This window comes from Nannobrachium achirus (assembly GCF_963921795.1).
Source record: "Nannobrachium achirus genome assembly, chromosome: 17".
NCBI classification, from domain to species: domain Eukaryota; kingdom Metazoa; phylum Chordata; class Actinopteri; order Myctophiformes; family Myctophidae; genus Nannobrachium; species Nannobrachium achirus.
Window position 1 is genome coordinate 19,768,825 of NC_137824.1, and position 21,352 is coordinate 19,790,176.

At 43.6% G+C, this 21,352-nt stretch overlaps 1 protein-coding gene across 1 annotated transcript in view; it reads left to right on the forward strand.

Moving 5' to 3' along the window:
* Positions 1–599: 599 nt before the first annotated feature.
* Positions 600–21,352, forward strand: part of slc7a11 (solute carrier family 7 member 11) — a gene marked incomplete at its 5' end in the record, with an annotated part of 26,514 nt that continues 5,761 nt past the window's right edge. Inside the window, 7 exons of the mRNA XM_080746576.1 lie at positions 600–885; positions 4,224–4,350; positions 11,223–11,338; positions 15,141–15,266; positions 16,900–16,999; positions 17,666–17,710; positions 18,234–18,357. Of these exons, the coding sequence (XP_080602702.1) occupies positions 600–885; positions 4,224–4,350; positions 11,223–11,338; positions 15,141–15,266; positions 16,900–16,999; positions 17,666–17,710; positions 18,234–18,357 (924 nt within the window). The remainder of the gene's footprint in view (positions 886–4,223; positions 4,351–11,222; positions 11,339–15,140; positions 15,267–16,899; positions 17,000–17,665; positions 17,711–18,233; positions 18,358–21,352) is intronic.

A 21,352-nucleotide genomic window follows, 5' to 3' on the forward strand; every position in this document is an offset into this window, starting at 1 on the left:
ACTGGAACAGCAACAGGGGCTTTACAGTTACTGAAAAGCTACAGTTGGAGCTGTACAGCGCGAGGGAGGGAGAAAGGGTGCATGAATGAATGAAGCAGAGCCGGCCAGTGGCAGGTAGGAACACAAAGAGAGGACAGAGGGGGAGGGAAGGAGAGAGGGAGAGAGAGAGAGAGAGAGCAGGGGGAGTTTTACGAGAACAGAAAGAGGGAAGAGACAGCCAGGGAGGGTTTCCCTGGGATGTGTAACAACTCTGTGAAGTTTAGTAAGTGAGGCATATAGCAGCCTGTCACACAGGCTGAGTGGGTTGAGGCTTTTTGCCCAGAGGGACGCGCATGCAGCTCCGGCAGAGTGTCTTCTGAAAGAGGAGGTTCACCCTATAGCTAGGCCTTGAGGGCTTTCCTATCGCACTGGACGCGCGTGGCACTGTCATACGAGAGTTTGTCACTGACACTTTGGAACTTGTGCGCACATGTGTGGAATAGAGACAGAAGCACAGTTCTTCGAGAAGAGAAAGAGAGTGTGTGTGTGTGTGTGTGTGTGTGTGTGCGCGCGTGTGTGTGCATGCTTGCGTGTGTGTGTGATAGGAAGTCTGAAAGAAAATGAAGAGGACGTCGTTCCCATCGGGAGGCGATGGAGCCAATGGACAGACGTGTACCAGAAACGGAACTGAAGCCGCCAACGGCAAACTCCTGGACACCGACGGCGCTCCGGAGGCCAAGGTGGAGCTGCGCAAGAAGGTGACACTGCTCCGTGGCATCTCCATCATCATCGGGACCATCATCGGCGCGGGTATCTTCATCTCGCCCAAGGGCATCCTGGCCAACACGGGCAGCGTGGGCATGTCCCTGGTGGTGTGGATCCTGTGTGGCGTCCTGTCGCTCTTCGGTGAGTCCACCGAGACGAGAGAGCGTGGGATGGTTGCCAAGGCAACCTGCCTCGCTTCAGTGAGAGGCAAGAGAGTGTAGCTAACAGCAGCAGACAGCTAATACGGCTTGTGTATATATATATATATATATATATATATATATTAGGACTGGAACTCGATTAAAACGATGTGTTTAATTAGAGGCTTTGTAATTAATTAATCTGAATTAATCGCATATAAATATTTGCCCTGTGAAGCAATTTCTTTTCAATTTTGATTGATTGATTGCATATTTTTTTAGACAAAAATGGAGAACAGTACAAGTATAGTCAATAAAAGTCTTTTTACGGTCTTGTTTACGTTGGAAGACCTTGGAATTAAAACGCATTTTGGTGCACAAGCAAATCAATGAGTGAGCCTTTAAATCTAAATTTCCCATCCATTGGGCCAAGCGAAGTGGTCAGATCGGCTTCTCTCCCATTGCGTGCACTGGGGTTTGTTGTCTGTTGGTGGGTGCGCCGGTATGATCGGTATACTGTATGCCTGAAACTAGTCCAGTGAGAAAGGTTTTGTGGTGCAAAAACTAAGCACGATTAAAATGTATGTAAACATAATTAAAAAGCCCTATGGAATGTATGGAATGCATGCAGGTCTTAATGGGTTAAAACAATAATACAACCAAGTATCAAGCCACACTGTTTCTTGTGAGTCTGTAGCTCTTTGGACAGTATCTCTAGCAACCAGCTAAGCTCCAACATCTGGCTTTGTCCAGGCTCTGAAGTGTGGCCTACATCTGGCCTGCATCCTGGCACAAACCACTCAAAGTTTGTCGTTCCGGGCTCTGAAGCGTGGCCTGCATCTGGCCTACATCTTGGCACAAAATGGTGCATTTTATATACCCTACCAGTCAAAGGTTTGGACACAGCTTCTCACACACATTGAGGGAGAGGCTGATGTGTCCAATCCTTTGACTGGTAGGGTAGTGCTTTTATCCCAGCCACTTTACATAGATTTTGCATTACATTCACCTAACACACACACACACACACACACACACACACACACACACACACACACACACACACACACACACACACACACACACACACACACATTCATACACCGATGGCAGTGGAAACCATGCAAAGTACCGACCTGCTCATCGGGAGCAATTAGGGGTTCAGCGTCTTGCTCAAGGACACTTCGACGCTAACTCTGGGGGAGCCTGGGATCGAACTGGGAACCTTCCGGTTGCCAATGGCCAATCCCCGAGCCACTACCGCCCACAAAGCGCTCAAAGTTTTCTTGTACGACCAGGGTCACATTGGCCAAGCTTCACGGGACGCTTAATGAAATTAACTCACAAATAACACAGCTCACTTCACACTAGGAGTGATATTTTTACCAGGGGTCATCAATTTGTCTGTGTAGGTCTGTGGCAAGCCTGTTGTCCTTCTCCGTGGCAAACTTTAGATTCCGATTTTACACACAATTTTATAATATTTTGATCATAAGACCCAATTGCTGAACTATGTATGGCACATTAGGTGTAGAATTTTGACAAAACTGTCCACCACAAGGCATGCCGATGACTTCTGTTAACTACGGAAATACTTGTATAATGAATAGCACATCTACAAGCTGACAACGTCTCGCAGATCTGCGATTTTCGCTGCTTTAGAATTTTTGTGTTGAATAATTGTGTTGAACATTTTCATTGAACAATAATGTAGGTGTCAAGAGGGAAGAAAATCAATGTCTTTCTCACTTCCCGAAAAGCTATTCATGGACAACTGACATTGTTATCATCTGTTTTAAATATACTGTACTGAAATACAGAGATGTGTGCTGCCTGCTACACACAAATGATCATAAACAATGCTTAGGCAGCAGGCTATAGATACTGTAGTACACTCTATGCTGTTTCATACATTGCAGATATGCACATTTTTGCCTGAAAACATTTGCAATGTAGTAAAACATTGCATCAGCCCTTCAACGGTTTACTTCCCTAACAACGTCTCACCGCAATGTTTTAACGTTGTTCCCCCCTCCTAGACTACTAATGGAACTGCTATTCAGGGATTTCTATGCAACCGCTGGGGAGCCGCTTTCTAGAAAGAAAAAAAAAGGAATGAGTTTCATGACCTCACATTCAAAAGGGAGCAAGTCACTCCTGTTTATTGAGACTGAGAGGCAAGAAAATTGAAAACTTAATAGGGCTGGATAAAATTAAAGTTGTTACCCAGTGCTTTTTAATAATACATATTCTGTATATATTATATTTCTGAACATTTCTGGAAAAAAAGTCTAGCTATAATGATGTGCCCAAAACAGAGGGACACCAGGGCTAAAGTGTTTAAAACTGAATGTGATCTCTGGGGAAAATACTTAGTGAATATGTTTTGACAAGGCTTACAGGCCTTGTGGCAAATCCATGTTTATTTTAGATAAAAATAGATTTGCCTTTATTGATAGTTTTTAAGTGAAGATTGACAGGAAAGAGGAAGAGAGAGAGACGGGGAGAGACACTCAGCTAAGGTCATCAGGAACGGGAATCGAACCGGCAACTCGCTGCCATCGGCAACCGGCAACTCGCTACATTAGAGCCTAGGTTTCACGGTCGACAAATCCTTATTTGAGAACCATACCTTCTTTTAAACCCTATTATTGGTTGACTGGGGTACCCCAAGGCTCTATGTTCCGCCTGCATGTCCCTAATACAGCAAATCTCTGCTGAAAATGGCCTATACAACCTCACAACGCTTTGCCACGTGATGCGTTGTAGGCTTGTAGATCGGCTATTTTATCATAATTTTTCTGATGTTGCGGACTACTGGGCAGCAGTGGCTCAGGGGTAGAGAAACCGTCATTAGAACATGGAGGGTTCCCAGTTCGATCCCAGGCTCTCCCCCCATTGTTAGTGTCGAAGAGTCCTTGAGCAAGACTCTGAACCACTAGTTGCTCCCAATGAGCAGGTTGGTGCCTTTCCTCTGCCATCAGTGTATGAATGTGAATGGGTGAATATAATGTACAATCTCTGTAAAGCGCCTTGGATAAAGGCGCTTTACCTGTGAAGTAAGCCTTATTATGATGACAACCTTCAACTGTAAGTGGACCATGCCTCATGAACATACCTGCTGCTACTGTATATGGGTCTATTATGACTAACCCCATGTACTGTACATAGCCTACATGCTGCTACTGTATGTGGACCTCGAGTACTTTCTGTCTAAGCTATACCTGCTGCTACAGTATGTGGACTTACCTCATGTCTAACCATATGTACTGTACATAGCTTCTGCCTCTGATTCTCTGATTCTTCTGATCCTGGTGTCACCTGTGTCCCTCCATGCAGGGGCCTTGTCCTACGCTGAGCTGGGGACATGCATCACCAAGTCAGGGGGACATTATACTTACATACTGGAAGCGTTTGGACCTCAGATGGCCTTCATAAGGCTGTGGGCCGACCTCATCGCTATAAGGTACAATGATCTGTTGGTGTCTTCGTATTAGTGTGTGTGTGTGAGTATGCACGCTCACAACGCATCTGCGTTTTTTGATCTGCTATTTTCAAAGGATGTCTATGTTTTATACATTTGAAAACTTGGGAAATGGCACCTTCTGCATAATGAGTAAAGTACTTTTGGTACATGTGGATGCCAATACCTTTGTGCTACTCAGATTTAGAATTCCGGACTGTTAATTGAAACAGAGTATTTCTACATTTTACTTCAAGCAAATTAATCTCATCACTTTTTCCACCACTGGCTACATGTGTGCCTGCCTGTTTGTGCACCTGCTATGTTTGTACCTAGAGCATGAGTAGAGAAATGTAGTCCCGCACACTCGTCTTCACTTAAAAATAGTTTTATTTTAGCAACGTTTTGGTCATTCAGACCTTCACCATGCCTGATGAAGTTCACTGTTCCGACGCACCCGTCCCTGTAGGTGTCCAAAAGGAATGTACCAACAGTATACCTATAACCGTGTGAGCATTTGCGGGCTCACTTTTGAGTTCCCGAATGCATCTGGGGGAGTGTGCGCTTGAGCTTAGACAGGCACGTTGTGGCCTTGGGCTGAGCCCATATACTGTATGCACAGTTAAATCCTTAGTGTTAATTCAACTCTGAGAGTGCACAAATTGAACAAATAAATGGACCATTTGCCGGTCCACTTGGTTCCATTTGCGCACTCTCAGAGTTCCAGAGTTCCATTTGTGCACTGTCAGAGTTACAAACCCATAAGGGGGGGGGGGGGGGGGGGGGCAGTTTGTTAACCGAACACCTAGCTCTGGTCCATCGCGTCACATCCAGTACGAGTGCTCAACTTGAGTCAAAATAAACAAAACTACTTCACTACTCACCAAACCAAAGGTAGTTTTGCGTTGTTGAAAGTCTATTCTCCCCGGTGGTGAGCCCCTCAGCACCCCACCCAATCTGCAAAATACACTATTTTTGTCATGAAATAAAGTGCATCCAACTCGACTCAAACGTGGTCTATTCATTTGCCGACGGGTCTGTCAGAGCGTCACTGGAGGTGACGCGATGGACCAGAGCTAACCGAACACCCAGGATTTGACAGCGTAGGAGGCAGTGGGCTGAGAGAATGCTCAGTGAGTCGGTGAGCGCCGTGTGTACACAGCCACGGCCCGGGTAGTAAAAACAGTCTGCTGGCCATCCTCAGATCTCCGTGCATTCCCGCCTCAGGCTACTGGGAACGCACTGGGAACTCTCACTGGGAACTCTCACTGGGATCTATGGGAAAGGAACCGGCCCAGGCCGGGGGAGAGAGTCGGGGTGAGAAAGAAGAGAGAGAACGAGAAGGTGGGAACCAGAATTAATGACAGGGAGAGAGAAAGAGAGAGAATGAAAGAGAGAGACATGTTGGACTCATGCGTTTGTCTTCCCTCGTGATCCGTGGATATATAGAGCTTTTTGTTCAAGCACAAACAGCTGTGGAACCTCTTTTTAAAGCTTCTGAAAATGTGCAAAAGCAAACATAAATATAACCCATGTTCCCGTTCAGGAACGTGCCTAAACCATGTTGAATTCGGTACAGGCATGCTGGCAAAAAGAATAACCCGGTATAAAGCGATTCTATGTGTCTGCAGTCAGACAAATACAATCTTTCTTTTGGTTGCCTTTCTGCCTGAATTGATAGTAGACTGACAAGAAATGGGATTGACCGTCAAGCGCATGTAGTCAGCTACTAGACAGCTGTCACTTTAGTACTTGAGTACATTTACTTTATTAGTTACTGTCCATCACTGGTGGAAAAAAATACTCAAATTGGTTTGAGTATTATTTTGAGTAAAAGCATCAATACTGCAGTGTACTAATACTCTGTTCGGCTGCAACCACACCAAAGTACCTATCAAAGTGGATTCCCCATTCCACCAATGCATTTAAATTAGAATGGAGAGTTATTTTTTGCAAAAAAAATCCTCTACTGGCATGAAACAGCTCCATTCTCATTGAAATGCATTGGCGAAATGTGGAATCCACTCTCATAGGTACTTTGGTGTGGGTGCAGCCTTACAAGTAAAAGTTCTGAATTCAAAATGTACTTGAGTAAAAGTACATTATTGGCATAACAATTACAAAAAAGTAAAAAAAAAAAAGTTTGAAAATAGCCGTTCTACAAGCTCACAACGCATTGTGATGCGTTGTGAGCTTGTAGATTGGCTATTTTCCATTTGCCTAGGTATAAAATAGAGCTAAAGTGGATTAAAGTGGATTAATGTATGTTTTATAATATAATCATAATATAATCATCATCTGCAAAGTAACTGTAGTCACTAGTGATGCGCGGATCAACCCGGTGCTCCCACCCGCCCGCCCGCCAGCGGGTGGGTGGGTCAAGGTTTCAGACCTTTTCAGGCGGGCGGCGGGCGGGCGGGTTATCACCACTCTCACGTGCAAAAAATAAATAAGAATAATCACCTGTTCTTATTTGCCTTTTATTCTTAATAAGAATAGGCCTATAAGAATAAGAATACAACGTTTGAATACGAGCACGACGAGCGAGTTTTAAAATGCGCCAGAGAGGAGCGAGGTTTCTCCTCCGCTCCTGTTGGGGCCGCGAACCACATCTTGCCAACATTTGACACAACGTGAGGTCGTGAGCACAGCAGAGAAGATGCACAAACAATTCAGCGCGTGTCGCTGATCAGGATTTCACTTATATGTCTCTGTCATCCACACAAGTCCGTTTATAGCTAAATACTTTGTGTCGGTTAAGTTATATAACCAGCCAGTCAACGGAAAAGATTTGAAACACAACTTTCGCAAGTGAGGCGGATTTTTTGACTGAATGAACCAACCACGCTCACCTCAAGTCGCCCCATCTCTCCAATCTGGTGATTAATCAATAACCAACAGGATTTAATATTGTCCGTCTTTTGCTGTGTGTTTAAAGTGCGAGGCGCTGTATAAATATGATTGACATAAAACCGCCATTCTTACCCCGACGATGCCCGGCGATTTAGAGAGAATGAACGTCTTTGAATGAATGTTTTTTAGGCTAAACCCCAATTTGAACAACACGTTTGTTATTTAGCCCATGACAATATTGTGCTACTGTAAACCTTTCTGTAAAACGACTTTGGGTACTTAGAAGAGCCGTATATAAAGATGAGCTATTGTGGAGATGATAATACCATCTTTTTTTTAAATGCGGGTTGCGGGGCGGGCGGATTCGTTGATTTGTATATTGCTCTGCGGCGCGGGCGCGGGCGGGTTACGTTCCGTGCGGGCTGTGGGTCGTGCGGGTTATGAAAAAAAGATGACCCGCGCATCACTAGTAGTCACTAATTTTAGTGGAGTAAAAGTACAATATTTGGATCCGAGATTAGAATTAAGTAGAAGAGTAGAAGTAAAAGTTTTGGAAATGGGAAACACTCAAGTAAAGTACAAACAACTCAACATTGTACTCAAGTACAGTACTTAAATAAATGTACTTAGTTACTTTACACCACTAGTGATATAGCAGGGCTATAGAGCTAGAGCAGAGGCTGAGACGGAGAGCATCAAATGGAGACTAACAGTTGGCCTCCGCCGTGGCGGGCTGAGCGCTGGAAATGAAGAGGGATATCTTGATGAGCTGTGGATGAGCTCCCAGTGAGGAGGATGGCCTTATTTGATTCTTATCAGAACCAGCAGGGCCCATGGAGGAAACACAACAAAACTAAACACCCTGGACCCCCTCGGTGCTCCCCATGACCATGTGATTACAGTACAGGCTTTGCTCAGGACTGTTTTCACACACACGCACGCACGCATGCACGCACGCACGCACGCACGCACGCACGCACGCGCATGGATGCACGCACACACACACCTTCACACACGCTGAGCGACTGTCTTAACCGATTTAGTGCCATTCCCGAGATATCTCGCGAAATGTACTCGAGTATCTCGAGTGCCATTCCCGAGATATCTCGCGAAAAGTAATATATTACTGTAACGGCGGTTATCCTACCGTGTACAATGGCGGAAGGTTCCGAGCCGATCTCCGTCGCTGATTTATCATCATCACGGATCCACGAGCACAAAATAGTAATCCCATAACATTGAGGCAGACGGGGGATCTCATCTTTAATGTCCATTATCTCAAAACAACACTTTAGAAGCGAAGATGGCAATAGATGCTCGCTTATAAAACACATGTTGAAAAGCATCGATCCGATCCGCCATGACACCACGTAAACAATGATCGATTCCGGTGAAGGACGCGATGACGTCAGACCGGAAGTGTTTACGCTGTGGACTTCTGGCCTTCAAAATAAGACAACGGGAGTGAATGCAGCCTGAGGGAGGCATCGTGGACATTTTAATCCGTTAATTTCAGGGGCTCTTAATGAGTTAATACCTGCGTCAATAGGACTAACATAAATGTGACTATAACAGTGGGTCATCTAGTATGTAATATACTAGTAAGACACCTGAGGGTGGAATGCGACCTCAGGGTGACATGCAACCTCGCCCTAAAGGGCGAGGTCGCGGCAATTCTTGACCATCTGGCCAACCACAGCGTTTCTCTGACGATTCTAGTTGTTGTCATTCTGGGGGGAGTTTGTTCATGTTTTTGTGAGTCTATCAACCCTAGGAGACACGGGGAGAACATGCAAACTCCACACAGAAAGGCCCTATCGCTCACACCCTAGGTTAGGTTGGCGATAGGGCCTTTCTGTGTGGAGTTTGCCTAAACATGGAGATGTGGTACAGAAGGACTCATATATGGGCATAAAACGTATGTCATGTGACATCACTTCCTGTACAGACAGTCAGACAGACAGCCATTGACTCCGACCTAACAATGGCTACTGTCTATGACGGTAGTTCCATATGACATATTGGACTAGACTATCTCCATATATAGTGTTATCCACATCTCCATGTTAGGACTCATATATGGGCATAAAAAGTATGTCATGTGACATCACTTCCTGTACAGACAGTCAGCCATTGACTCCGGATTAACAATGGCTACTGTCTATGACGGTAGTCCCATATGACATATTGGACTAGACTATCTCCATATATAGTGTTCTCCACATCTCCATGTTTAGGCCAAACAGATTCGCTCCATTTCTCCATGTATAGGTCCAAATGCCCAACGTTGAGCTTGACAACGAAACGTTCTTAACACAGACGCCCCCATATTTACATATATAAAAAGTATGTCATGTGACATCACTTCCTGTACAGACAGTCAGACAGACAGCCATTGACTCCGGCCTAACAATGGCTACTTTCTATGACGGTAGTCCCATATGACATGATGGACTGGACTATCTCCATATATAGTGTTATCCACATTTCGTGTAGCCGCCCTGTACAGGAAGTGATGTCACAACTTGCTGACATCACACTGACATCACAGAGGTTACGGAAGGAAGGTCACTCAAGCGACACGGTTCTTCAGAGTATATGCGACCTTCGGTCGCAATTACTCTTGATTCCAAGTAATAAGTAATATCATCATTATTACTTTTCTAAGGAGTAATATGCAATAAGTAACTGCAATGCAATAATGGCACACAGATATGCCATTTCAAAACTTCACACGGCCTGCCATTGGCCGGACAGTATAGATTTCCAGTTGAGCTGGTAGCTAATTTTGCTATAATTTTTTATCACCTTCTCTGATGTGTTAAATCTACCTATGAAGGTGGATTCTGCTTTTCAATGGGAATGGAGAGGTTTCTTGCCATTTGCGGGTTTCTGCAACAATACACTACACAAAACAGGGGAAGAAATCTGTGGAAAACATTTTCAGGAAAAGAGCAGTAAAGCCTGAAGACTTGAAACAACACATCTGTATTGCTCTCCCGAGTAATATTGCGCAACACTGTTGTTCGGTAACAGCTAGGGGTCTCCATATGTCGCTCTAGCTGTTTGACAAACAGAAACTGGGGAAGATCATGAAAAGTGAATTGAAGCAGGAAGAGGTCAGATGTCATGGGCGGAAATGTCTTTTGGATTTAGAAAACAACTCTTCAACCTTTCCAGGATCAGGGCCCACTTGAGAATCTATAGAGTGTTTGCTCAGCAACAGGACTCTCCGTGTCTCTAAAGCTCTTTGGTAAACAGAACAGCATTTACAGGTCGGGAGACCAATCTTAGCCAATCAGGAGAGATAACTCGTACAGGATGCTGGATAAACAAGTGAAACTGGAAGTGGAGACTCGAAGGAATGAGCATGCACAAAGTCGCTGTGAAAGTGAAGCTGACAAATGGGAACTCTCTCCCAATTGGCAACACGCCTGAAAATGTATTTTCTGTTCATTAAAGAGCCTGAGAAACTGAACAAACACTATCAGAATATCTGAGATTGACCTTCTATTGGGCTGTTAAAAGGCGTTTCTACAACCGCAACGCGAGGCGGAACTACGGCTGATATGACGTAATCGCCGTAGCAGTCAAAATCGTTAAGCAAACAGCCGTCTGCGACGGGGTCCCACCCCTTTTACTGAACTCTTTGGTTCCCATGGTGACGCGTCTACGCAGCAGACGTTGTAGACGCTACGTGGAAAGGGAGCTTCTGACGTTGTAGAGACAGCTGCGATGGCGGCAGGTTTATCTATCGAGCATTGATCATTTTCCGGTTACCGTTGTCATCTGTCGTAGACATCCAAAGCTTAAATTGCCTAATATGTTTCAACCAAAATACATTTTTGTTATAACCAACAACAAAAATAAAATAAGTGTGTGTGTGTGTGTGTGTGTGTGTGTGTGTGTGTGTGTGTGTGTGTGTGTGTGTGTGTGTGTGTGTGTGTGTGTGTGTGTGTGTGTGTGTGTGTGTGTGTGTGTGTGTGTGTGTGTGTGTGTGTGTGTTCCTCTCTCCCATGCAGGCCAGCAGGTTTGGCAGTGATCTCTCTAGCGTTTGGTCAGTACATTGTGCAGCCTCTCTTCATGCCGTGTGGAGTCCCTCTCATGGCCATCAAGCTGGCCACCGCTATAGGCATCAGTACGTATGAAAACCCCTCCCTGTTCAATTTAACCACATGAACCCTATAGCATAGACTGCACCAGGGACGTGCTGGCCATTGGGAAAAGCGGGACAACTCCCGAACGGCCGGTTCATTCCCGGCCGGTCCAGGTCGGCCACGCTTAAAAGTTACATTAGTGGATTTTTGTTTTTAGTTGTTTTAATTTGTATTCATGGAATTATTTAGAAAATGTGTTGATCTGCTCGACAGCAACGATATACTGTAGGGTTCAAGTGGTTAAACGTGATTTGCAGTGCATTTTTAATGATATCAGTGTATATTAACTTTGAGAGTAAATTAAGTGTCAGGTGTGGGAGACCTCCAACGCTTCAGCAATTATCTTCCTCTATATTGTTGGAGTTGTCCACCCACATCTGATATGGAATTCATTATCATTTCTCTAAAACTCATTTGATACATTTGCTATTTTCGTTGTATTCGTCCCGTCGTTAATGAGTCTGTTTATTCTATATGTCAGTCATCCATTATCTATTTCTAGACATGTAATATAGAACAATAGTTCTCAAAGTGGGGTTCGGGGACCCTCAGGGGTTCTTCAGGGGGTTTCAGTTGGTCCCTGGCTAACTGAATTAATATAGCATCAAAAACTGTTTAACCACCACTATGTACATCAACTATTTATTACAAAAAAATACCCACATTTATACACAGTGTTGCATTGGTGATTAAATGTTTGGGGGGGGGGCACAATTTTAATGACGTCACGTGCATTTCGCTTAACACCTACACAACAGGAGGTAACAGGTCAGACTATTGATAAGGATACAGGCTCAACACTGGCGTAGCGACCCCCCGCCGGTCCCCAATGCGAGGTTCCCCCCCCGACAGACCGATCCTTCAAAATTACAGTAGGCAACAGCGGCCATCAAAACACAATAGGTACAGTATAAATCAGGGGTCTTCAACGTTTTCAGGCCAAGGACCCCTTATTTGAGAGAGAGATGAAGCAGGGACCCCCGCAACCTTTTCAGAGATTCCAGTTTAATCATTTGACAGCACAATCATCACTGTATTTTGGATTCATGTCAATTTGTGTTTCAGATATTTAACCACTTGAACCGTCATTACCTAATAAACTTGTCCTTTTCCCCTCTACTACAAACCTCTTTGCCGAAAATAGCCGATCTACAAGCTCACAAGCTTGTAGATCTGCTATTGTTGGATACAGTTCTCATAATGTGGACACTAGGGTTCAAGTGGTTAATATAAAAACGATTGGAAGTTTTTGCCACCTGACATATCGATGACCCCTGGATGAGAGTCCACAGCCAAATACATAGTTAATTTGGTAGTCCTTGACATGAAGGGAAAAAAGTTTGAGAACCACCGTTATAGAGGGAAAACAGAATGCTAAAATACAGAACGATTAATCCCCTGGCAGGGAGCATTCACAGTGGCAGAGGCAGAGGCATCTCTCCTACTGTGTTCGACAACTAAAAAAATAAAAATAAACAGCCATTAAAAGACGGTTTGTATTTGGCACCACCGGGGTGACAGATGAAAGAAACCCATACTGATCTTATTGCCGAGAAACACAAATAAACAAACAAAACATAAAAGAAAAGTAAAACAATCTGTCCGGAAAGCATTATCACAGAATGGATTTTGTCTACTTACGTATGTGTCCCTTGCCCTCTTCGCCCATTTCTCCGTCTGCGTTTCGCTGTATCTGTGTTAATCTGCTGTTGTCCCTGTAGCTCCTGTTTTGTACCGGAACAGCATGAGTATTTATTTGATTCTGCCTTATCTGTATCTGTCTCCTCCATGGAGCTTCTCATCACGGTCAGGGCAGAAACCTTGTATGTCCAAACAGTGGTGGAAAAAAGTGCTCAAATGTTTTACTTAAATAAAAAGTATCAATGCTGCAACATAGAAATACTCTGTTGCAAGTAAAAGTCCAGAATTCAAAATTTGCCAGGCATTGCGACGCATTGTGAGCTTGTAGATCGGCTTGTAGATCGGCTTGTAGATCGGCTTCAAATGGCCAAAATGTATATGGGGCTGAAGTGGTTAATGTAGGCTATGTTTTGTAATAATAATCAAAATCTACACCGAAATGTGTAACTAAAGTGTAACATGTATCGAGGTTACTCAATGCAGAGTGCACAGGGATATACAATGATTAGTAGTCTTTAAGGTGGTGGTGTTCCATTTGAGTATTCTGTTAAATACTGCCCCCAAGATGTTTTTTTTTCTCCTTCTGTTTGTTGAAAATTACAGATCTACAAGCTCTTGTGAACTTAAGATCTGCTAATTTCAAATAGCCAATGTATTTTAGGGTTCAAATGGTAAAACTGGCATGCTTCCTTTTGGGCTTGTTTGCTGTTCCTAACTGTTTGCTCGTTTCTCTCGCAAAATCTGGCAACACTGCAGGCGAGGGCCCGGGTCGACTCCCACGCCTGCATGCTTTTGGATTGCTGCCAGACGTGCACTCTAATGCTTTAACCATTAAAAAATAGCAGATATACAAGCTCACAGCGCGCTGCGAGCTTGTAGATCTGCAATTTGTTTTTTAAATCATGACAATTTGAGCAAGTCTTTGAATCTATTGACCCGATTCTATAAATGATAAATCCTAACAGATTTCTGAAAAACCTATGTTTCTATCACAGTAATGCTCAAACTTCTTCATGTCAAGGACCCCCAAAATTATATGTATTTGGCCACGGACCCCCATCTCAAAATATTTAGTTCCAGGGACCCCCTAGAAGCAAAATTTGAGTTTTGTGAGCTTGTAGATCTGTGAGCTTGTAGATCTGCTATTTTTCAATAGCGAAAGTATAATTCCAGGACTTAATGGGTCAGACAACTGCTCCATCTTTTCTTGTGCTGCCTTACTGTATGGATGGCGGATCAGCTATTTTCCTCTACTTTTGCATGACAATCTTGCGTGACAAAGTAGGGCATTCATTTACAAACAAACAAACAAACAAAAAAAACACAGTTGAAATTCAGAGATTCTGATGCCCGACGGAGGCATTCTGTTATGTATCTTAACAGCATGAATATGTACTGTATGTATTATCCGCTTCCTCTCTCCGTATACGACGCTTCTGTTATGTATGAAACAGCATGACAGTATTTATATGTGATCCCACGTTATCTGTATGCTGTCTCTCCACGCTACTTTTACTTTGGTACCGTCAGTGTATTTTATGTCCAAAACTGTTACTTTTCAGGATAAAAAAAAAAAAAAAGCAAATAGCAGATGGACAAGCACAGCTTGAGCTTGCAGATCTGCTATTTTTGATACTTCTGTGTGACTCCCGCTGTAGTGGGGATTGCCCATAAATCCGACCTCTCAGAAGTCCAACTTAGGGTTAGGTTTAGGTTTTGGCATAGTTTTCCTGAGGTTAGGGTTGGGGTTAAAGTTAGGTTTAGGCATAGTTTTACTGAGGTTAGGGTTATGGTTAGGTTTAGGCATAGTTTACTGAGGTTAAGGTTAGGTCTAGGTGGTCGGGCCAACGGGAGGTCGAACCAATGCCATGTTACCACTGTAGTATGACTGCGCGTAGGCCATTAACCTAAAAAAACAAACACAAAAAGTTAAAAATGGAGATAAGAGGTTTCTGCAACTGTACTTTTACTTAAGTAAAACAAGTCCGAGTAGTCCCTCCACCACTGGCTATGTACCCGAACAGCAGTGTTTAGGTTATTCTGCCTTATCTGCCGCCGTCTCCGCGTCGCGGCTTCTGTTATGAACAGCGTGAGTGTTTACCGCGATTCCGTCTCTTTATCTTATCTGTGTTTTCCCTCCAGCTTCTGTTATGTACCTGAACAGCATGAGCGTGAGCTGGACGGCCAGGATCCAGATCTTCCTCACCTTCTCTAAGCTGCTGGCCATCGCCATCATCATAGTGCCTGGACTCTATCAGCTCTTCAAAGGTACCAGCGCTCCTCCCGCCGCCACACGAGGCTGCACGCACGCACGCACATTCACTCATATATGCACGCACGCATGCACTCACAAACACACACACACACACACACACACACACACACACACACACACACACACACACACACACACACACACACACACACACACACAGAGAAAGATTTTTCAAAGTATTATCAAAAATAGCAGACGGCTAGTGTAGCAGTCGCGTCGTCGATTCAACTCCCAATTCCGACCTTTGCTGCGTGTCACTCCCTACCTAGTCTCGCGTGGCCTGACCGCGATTTGCAAATGCTCCCGTCATACAGTCTGGGAGACGGAAGGTCTTATGGCGAGTACCCGGTTAAAGCGGAAGTGAAGCCTCCTCCCCACTTCCGTTTCGTTTTAACATCGTGCACATTTATCCTAATATAAATTAAAAAAAGTATATTTAGCTTGCTGCTTAGCAGAAATGAAAATGTAAAATATATTTTCATGAACGGAAATGCCAGCTTCCATTACTCACCGTTCAGGAGGTGTAGTTCCAGACTCTACATGTATATAGCATTCGGAGATGGTGCAAGATGCGGTAAGAAGAAACAGAAGGTCGGCGACCTTCCCGGCTCAAAACCCCCAAAAGCATAGAAAGACCTTCCCGGCTCAAACCCCCCAAAAGCATAGAAAACTATGCATTTTGGCACAATTACCTATAACTCACAATACAAACACAACAGGTCTTATTGCCCTCGATGAAAAATGAATAATAAGAATTTGGTAAAAAAAAAAAACTCAGGCTATGGCATCACACTAACTGTAACGCCATAAAGTCCCAATATTCTTTTGTGCTCAAACGGCAGATAAACTATTGTTCAAGCACTTGATTCTTCATTAATCCTATTAGTAGCCTACTAATTAAAACAAAAAATAGCTGATGTCACACGTCTCCAAAGACGAGCCGTGCTGTTGAAGAGAGAATTAAGGGGAGAGAAAAAGAGAGGCATCAGTAACTTAGTGGCCCACCTATTATTGTTGATAGAAATATGTTTAGATATCTCCACCAGGGGGTGGCGTGCCCCACACTTTGAACACCACAGTGTAACCAATCACACTCTGTCATCCTTGATGCCTTGGCCTGTAATAATCTGCCATCATTCATCAATGACCACTTACAGCTTGTGGTGAATCTATTCAATGTTACCTTACTCTACTGTTCCCAAGCTTAGTTTGTTCAGGGCCCACTTGAAATAAGGTGAGAATTGTTAAGTTGTGAGTTTGAAGAGCTTGGAGTAGATCACCATGAGAGGATGATTTAATGGCAGCTACTGTCTCCTCTCCTGGCCAGTTAGCAACACAGCTGGTCTGGTTGATCTGTTTAATGGTTATGATTTTTTTTTCTTCTTTTTTTTTTTTTACCATTATGATTGTTTTACATACTATACAGTAAAATAGCCTTCCTGTTCCAAGCTCACGCCTCACAGTTATCAGATTATGGAGCTTGAAACGACATAAGAATCAATGCCCAATGGTGACTAATGTCCTCTCTCTGTGTGTGTGTGTGTGTGTGTGTGTGTGTGTGTGTGTGTGTGTGTGTGTGTGTGTGTGTGTGTGTGTGTGTGCGTGTGCGTGTGTGTGTGTGTCTAGGGGAAACCAGTAACTTTGAGAATGCCTTTGACATGAGCAGTGTGAAGCTGAGCGGTCTTCCTTTGGCTTTCTACTCTGGGATGTATGCATACGCTGGGTGGTAGGTATGGTCCTCTGCACACACACACACACACACACACACACACACACACACACACACACACACACACACACACACACACACACACACACACACACACACACACACCAATGTTAATTTTGATTGCACATTTTTATTTACTTTTAGTCATAAATAAATAAATGTAGCTATTGAATCAAATGTAGTTTTAGTCACATTTTTGGTTATCAGAAAAGTTTGTTTTAACCCACTTTTAGTTGACTAGATGTCATAAGATTTACAGTTGATTTTGCCGACAAACACATATTTTGGCAGGCCTTGATGGCGTCATAATGTTTGATTTTACACTTGGTTGCATGTTGAAACTAGCCGATCTGCTATTTTCAGATTGCAACACCCGAGCGCAGCCAAACATATAATAACTTGTCTTTAGTTCCACAGTGGAACTAAAAGACAAGTCATTTCATGTGGAACTTCCACTGTTCCTCCCTCCACTAGTCCCTTCCTAACATTTTAGACTAGTTTTTTACACTGCATACTGTGTGTACATGGCCTTGTGTCGTTGCTCTCTACACATAACGGTACAAAACAAAGGAAGAGATAATGAAATAAATATGCAGTTCACGTTATGCTTAGTCCACAGTGTGACTGATATTATGTCTTTCATTCCTTCATTTCCTTTTCCAGGTTCTACCTTAACTTTGTGACCGAAGAGGTGGACAACCCTGAAAGGTGGGTGAGAGAGAGAGAGAGAGAGAGAGAGAGAGCGCTAACCACCTAATTCCTAACTGTTGCCCTTAAAAAAAACACGTCAACTTTATTTGATTGTAATTAAGATATTCGATAGGAATTTGTAATTTTTTAATGCCACATTTAGCTACTGTGTCCCTGAACGTCACATGAAAACCGCTAGCCAGCCGCCTAGCATAGTGTGGGGAGAGCGGAGCGCTTGCGGTCTTTCGTGACCAACGCAGCTGATTGTTTTTACTTGATGAGAGACAGTGCATCTGTGCTCGTTATATGCACGGTTGGAGAGCCTGTTTTCCATTGAGAGCCCGACTACCTGTTGTATAATTTATTTTGTATACTGTATGAAGTTATCACTTGAAATTTAATTAGTAACATTTTTAAATTAAATGTTGAGAAAAACGGAACTGAAAAAAATATAAAAACGGGAAAGAAAACTCAAAACACATCAGATCGGCTGAAAGTCAAATTCTCATAACTGTTGTGTGTGTGTCTCTCTGGCCCTCAGGACGGTGCCGTTGGCCATCTGCATCTCTATGGCCATCGTGACGTCCTGCTATGTGCTGACCAACGTGGCGTACTACGCTGTCATGTCTGCCGAGGAGCTGCTGGCTTCACCCGCTGTCGCCGTGGTAACATAATAATACAAATTATATTTAGTCCATAACCCTCATTCACATCCGGGTTACGGGAAAACCAACTATGGATACAGATCTCGTAGTCCGTGAGGTCAGACCATTCACAAAAACGCTAATAAACTGCTTAAATTTGGGAAAAGTGAAAAAGTGGCTTCCGTCACTCTCTTCACATGCTATTTGAGGAATTGCTTAAGGCTGTGGTTTTCACCCCTTTCAGGCCACGATCCCCGAAAATAATGATATTTGGTCAATTTGGTTCGAATTTGCCTTGGCAAAAAGGAAAAGATTCATGTCATAGGAAAAGCATCTGTTCTGCCATCGGTTCTGCCAATGATTCGGCACCGGCAATACGGGTTTAGTAGGCCTACTTGTAGGCTATCGGATGAATGAACTCAATCAATACCCATCCCTACATCACAATAGCCTTTTGAATAAGCGTGAAGTTCTTTTATGAGGTGTTTTGATTAAGTGTGGTAAGTTTCGTATGAGGTGTTTCTCAAGATATAGCTTGAGTAGCATCAGACTTCAGTGACAATCACAAATATGCCGATATATCTCAGCAACGAAAAGGAGAAGAATAAAAAAAAAACATTTTTTTTTAGGTATGAAATTCTATAAAAGTGAGAGTGCCAATGGGCCCCTTCGTGTCTTAAAGGCTGATACAGTATGTGCCTTTCACGTCCGGTGGTGTAAACAGGGCCTATAGACATGAACTCGCCCACACTTTACAATAAACAAATGAAAGTCGTGTTATCCACATTATAGCTCCATTGAGCCCTATTTGACTGCCCACTTGACCGGAAACCCGACGCTTCAAAACACACGTCTGGACTGCCACTATATTAGCACTGTTTACTCCTCCAGGAAGGTGCTAATATCGCAGACCATCCTGCACTTAACGTGTCATCATTAGTGGACAGCGCCCGACACCTCCACTTCCCATCACCGAAAGAAAAGCAGCTAATGTAATTGTAAGCGCATCCCTGCTAATGCTAAACAGATCACACACACACACACACACACACACACACACACACACACACACACACACACACACACACACACACACACACGTCTCCTAATAACAGCACCTTAGCTTATCAGACAGAAGGCAGAGTGCTATGACTGCTACTGTACGAGCCCGCGGGGTTGGCGTGCTAGACTGGTTCACTAAAGAACCCCCCCCCCCCCCTGATCGAATCACAGCTGTTTTTCCCTCTCCTTTAACGCGGTTAGCTTTATTGCGCTGTATGCGGTGAGTGATAAGATCTGCCTTAAGAGAGGCGTTAAGAGCATTTATCAGTCCTTTTATCAGGGAAGGGTGCGTGCCTACGCCGTTCTCTCGTATACATATAGCCGGGAAATAAAAGTCGGCCTCTCAAACTGGTTTTGGATTGCAGGAACTTGATTTGAACTGCGAGAGGAGAAAGAAAGAGGAATAAAGCTGCACAGAAAAGGCGAAGGCAAACTTTGGGTGCTGCTGCTCATTATAAAGCAATATAGAAGCCTCGTTAAGGCGGCGTGGACGCATTATGAATGCATTATACTTGAACATGATGAGATGCAAAAAAACGTGCACATTATGCAGGCTCCTTCTATGGCTAATAACACTATATCACAGAAAAGGCAGCCTCACAATGCATACCATTATTGACTCGTAATGGCATTTAGTTCCCTATGTGATATATGAACTAAAGAAATGCATATGTTACAGTTAGATTGGGTAACTCAGTTAGATCGTGGTAAGAGCACTCGTTTTGTCGTTCACCACACACCCCTACCACCACCTGGATCAATTAATTCACTTTGATAGTCTCTTATCAGTGCACATGTGTAATTCTGCATAATGTCCATGAGATGGCGTCAACAGCCATTCACTTGTGTAGTCGTTGATGTCACTCGTTTGCGACCACTCTTTCTTTGTTTATCTACTAGTCTAGCTCAGCTGTGTTTAGCCATTAGCTTACTATGCCTAACTCTAACCCTAACCCTAACCTTAACCTCAGTAAAACTATGCCTAACCCTAACCATAACCCTAACCTCCGAGGAGTGAGGCGCTATCATTCCTGCCGACGCAACGTTGTTGTTGTCGTTGTTGTTGTCGTTGTTGTTGTTGTTGTTGTGGATCAAAGCGTCCGCTTGTTCCGCCCCGCGCCGCACGACGAGCGCTCCAGTTCTCGATATAACTGTTTCTCGATCTTGCGGTGACACATACATATACAGTACAATTCTGTCCAATGAGTTTGGATAGTGGAGAGAGACGGGGAGTGACACGCAGCAAAGGTCGTCCGGCTCTGGAATCGAACCTGCAACGCTCTGTTAGGCTGTATCAGAGCTTACACTGTACTGTATTGATTGAAGACTTTATTAGAGGTTTTCATAGGAAAAGGTACATGACAGTACAATTCACTGGTACAAGGTCATCCAAAAGGATAACACCACAAGAAAGCCTTTGGCTTGTTTCAATTGGGGTCCTTTTTTAACTTGTATAATATTGAAAACACAGTACTATGCAGAACACATCATAAAGGGTTTTTGTGTTTTTCTTTTTTTTCCTTTAAAGTAACTCAAGTTTACTCAAGTAAATTTCTAATTCCAGACTTTTACTTATATGGGCACAGCGCTTTTATTCTACCTGAGGGCGGATTCTGCCAATGTATTTCAATGGGAATGGAGTGGTTTGCTGCCATTTGTGGATTTCTGCAAAAAAATAAAAACTAATTTGAATATGTATTATTTTAAAGTAATCACTTTTAACTCATATCTTTGCTTCTGGGGGTCCCTGGAACCGCATCCTTTGAGATGGGGGTCCATGGAGAAATACAGTACATATCGTCGTTGTCGGGTAAAAACCTTTTATGTCCAAAACCGTTGGTTTTGCATTTATCATTTTAAAAATGATTTAAACTAGTGAAAACGGACGATCTACAAGCACACAACGCCTCGCACCGCGAGGCGTTGTGTGCTTGTAGATCTGCTGTTTTCACTA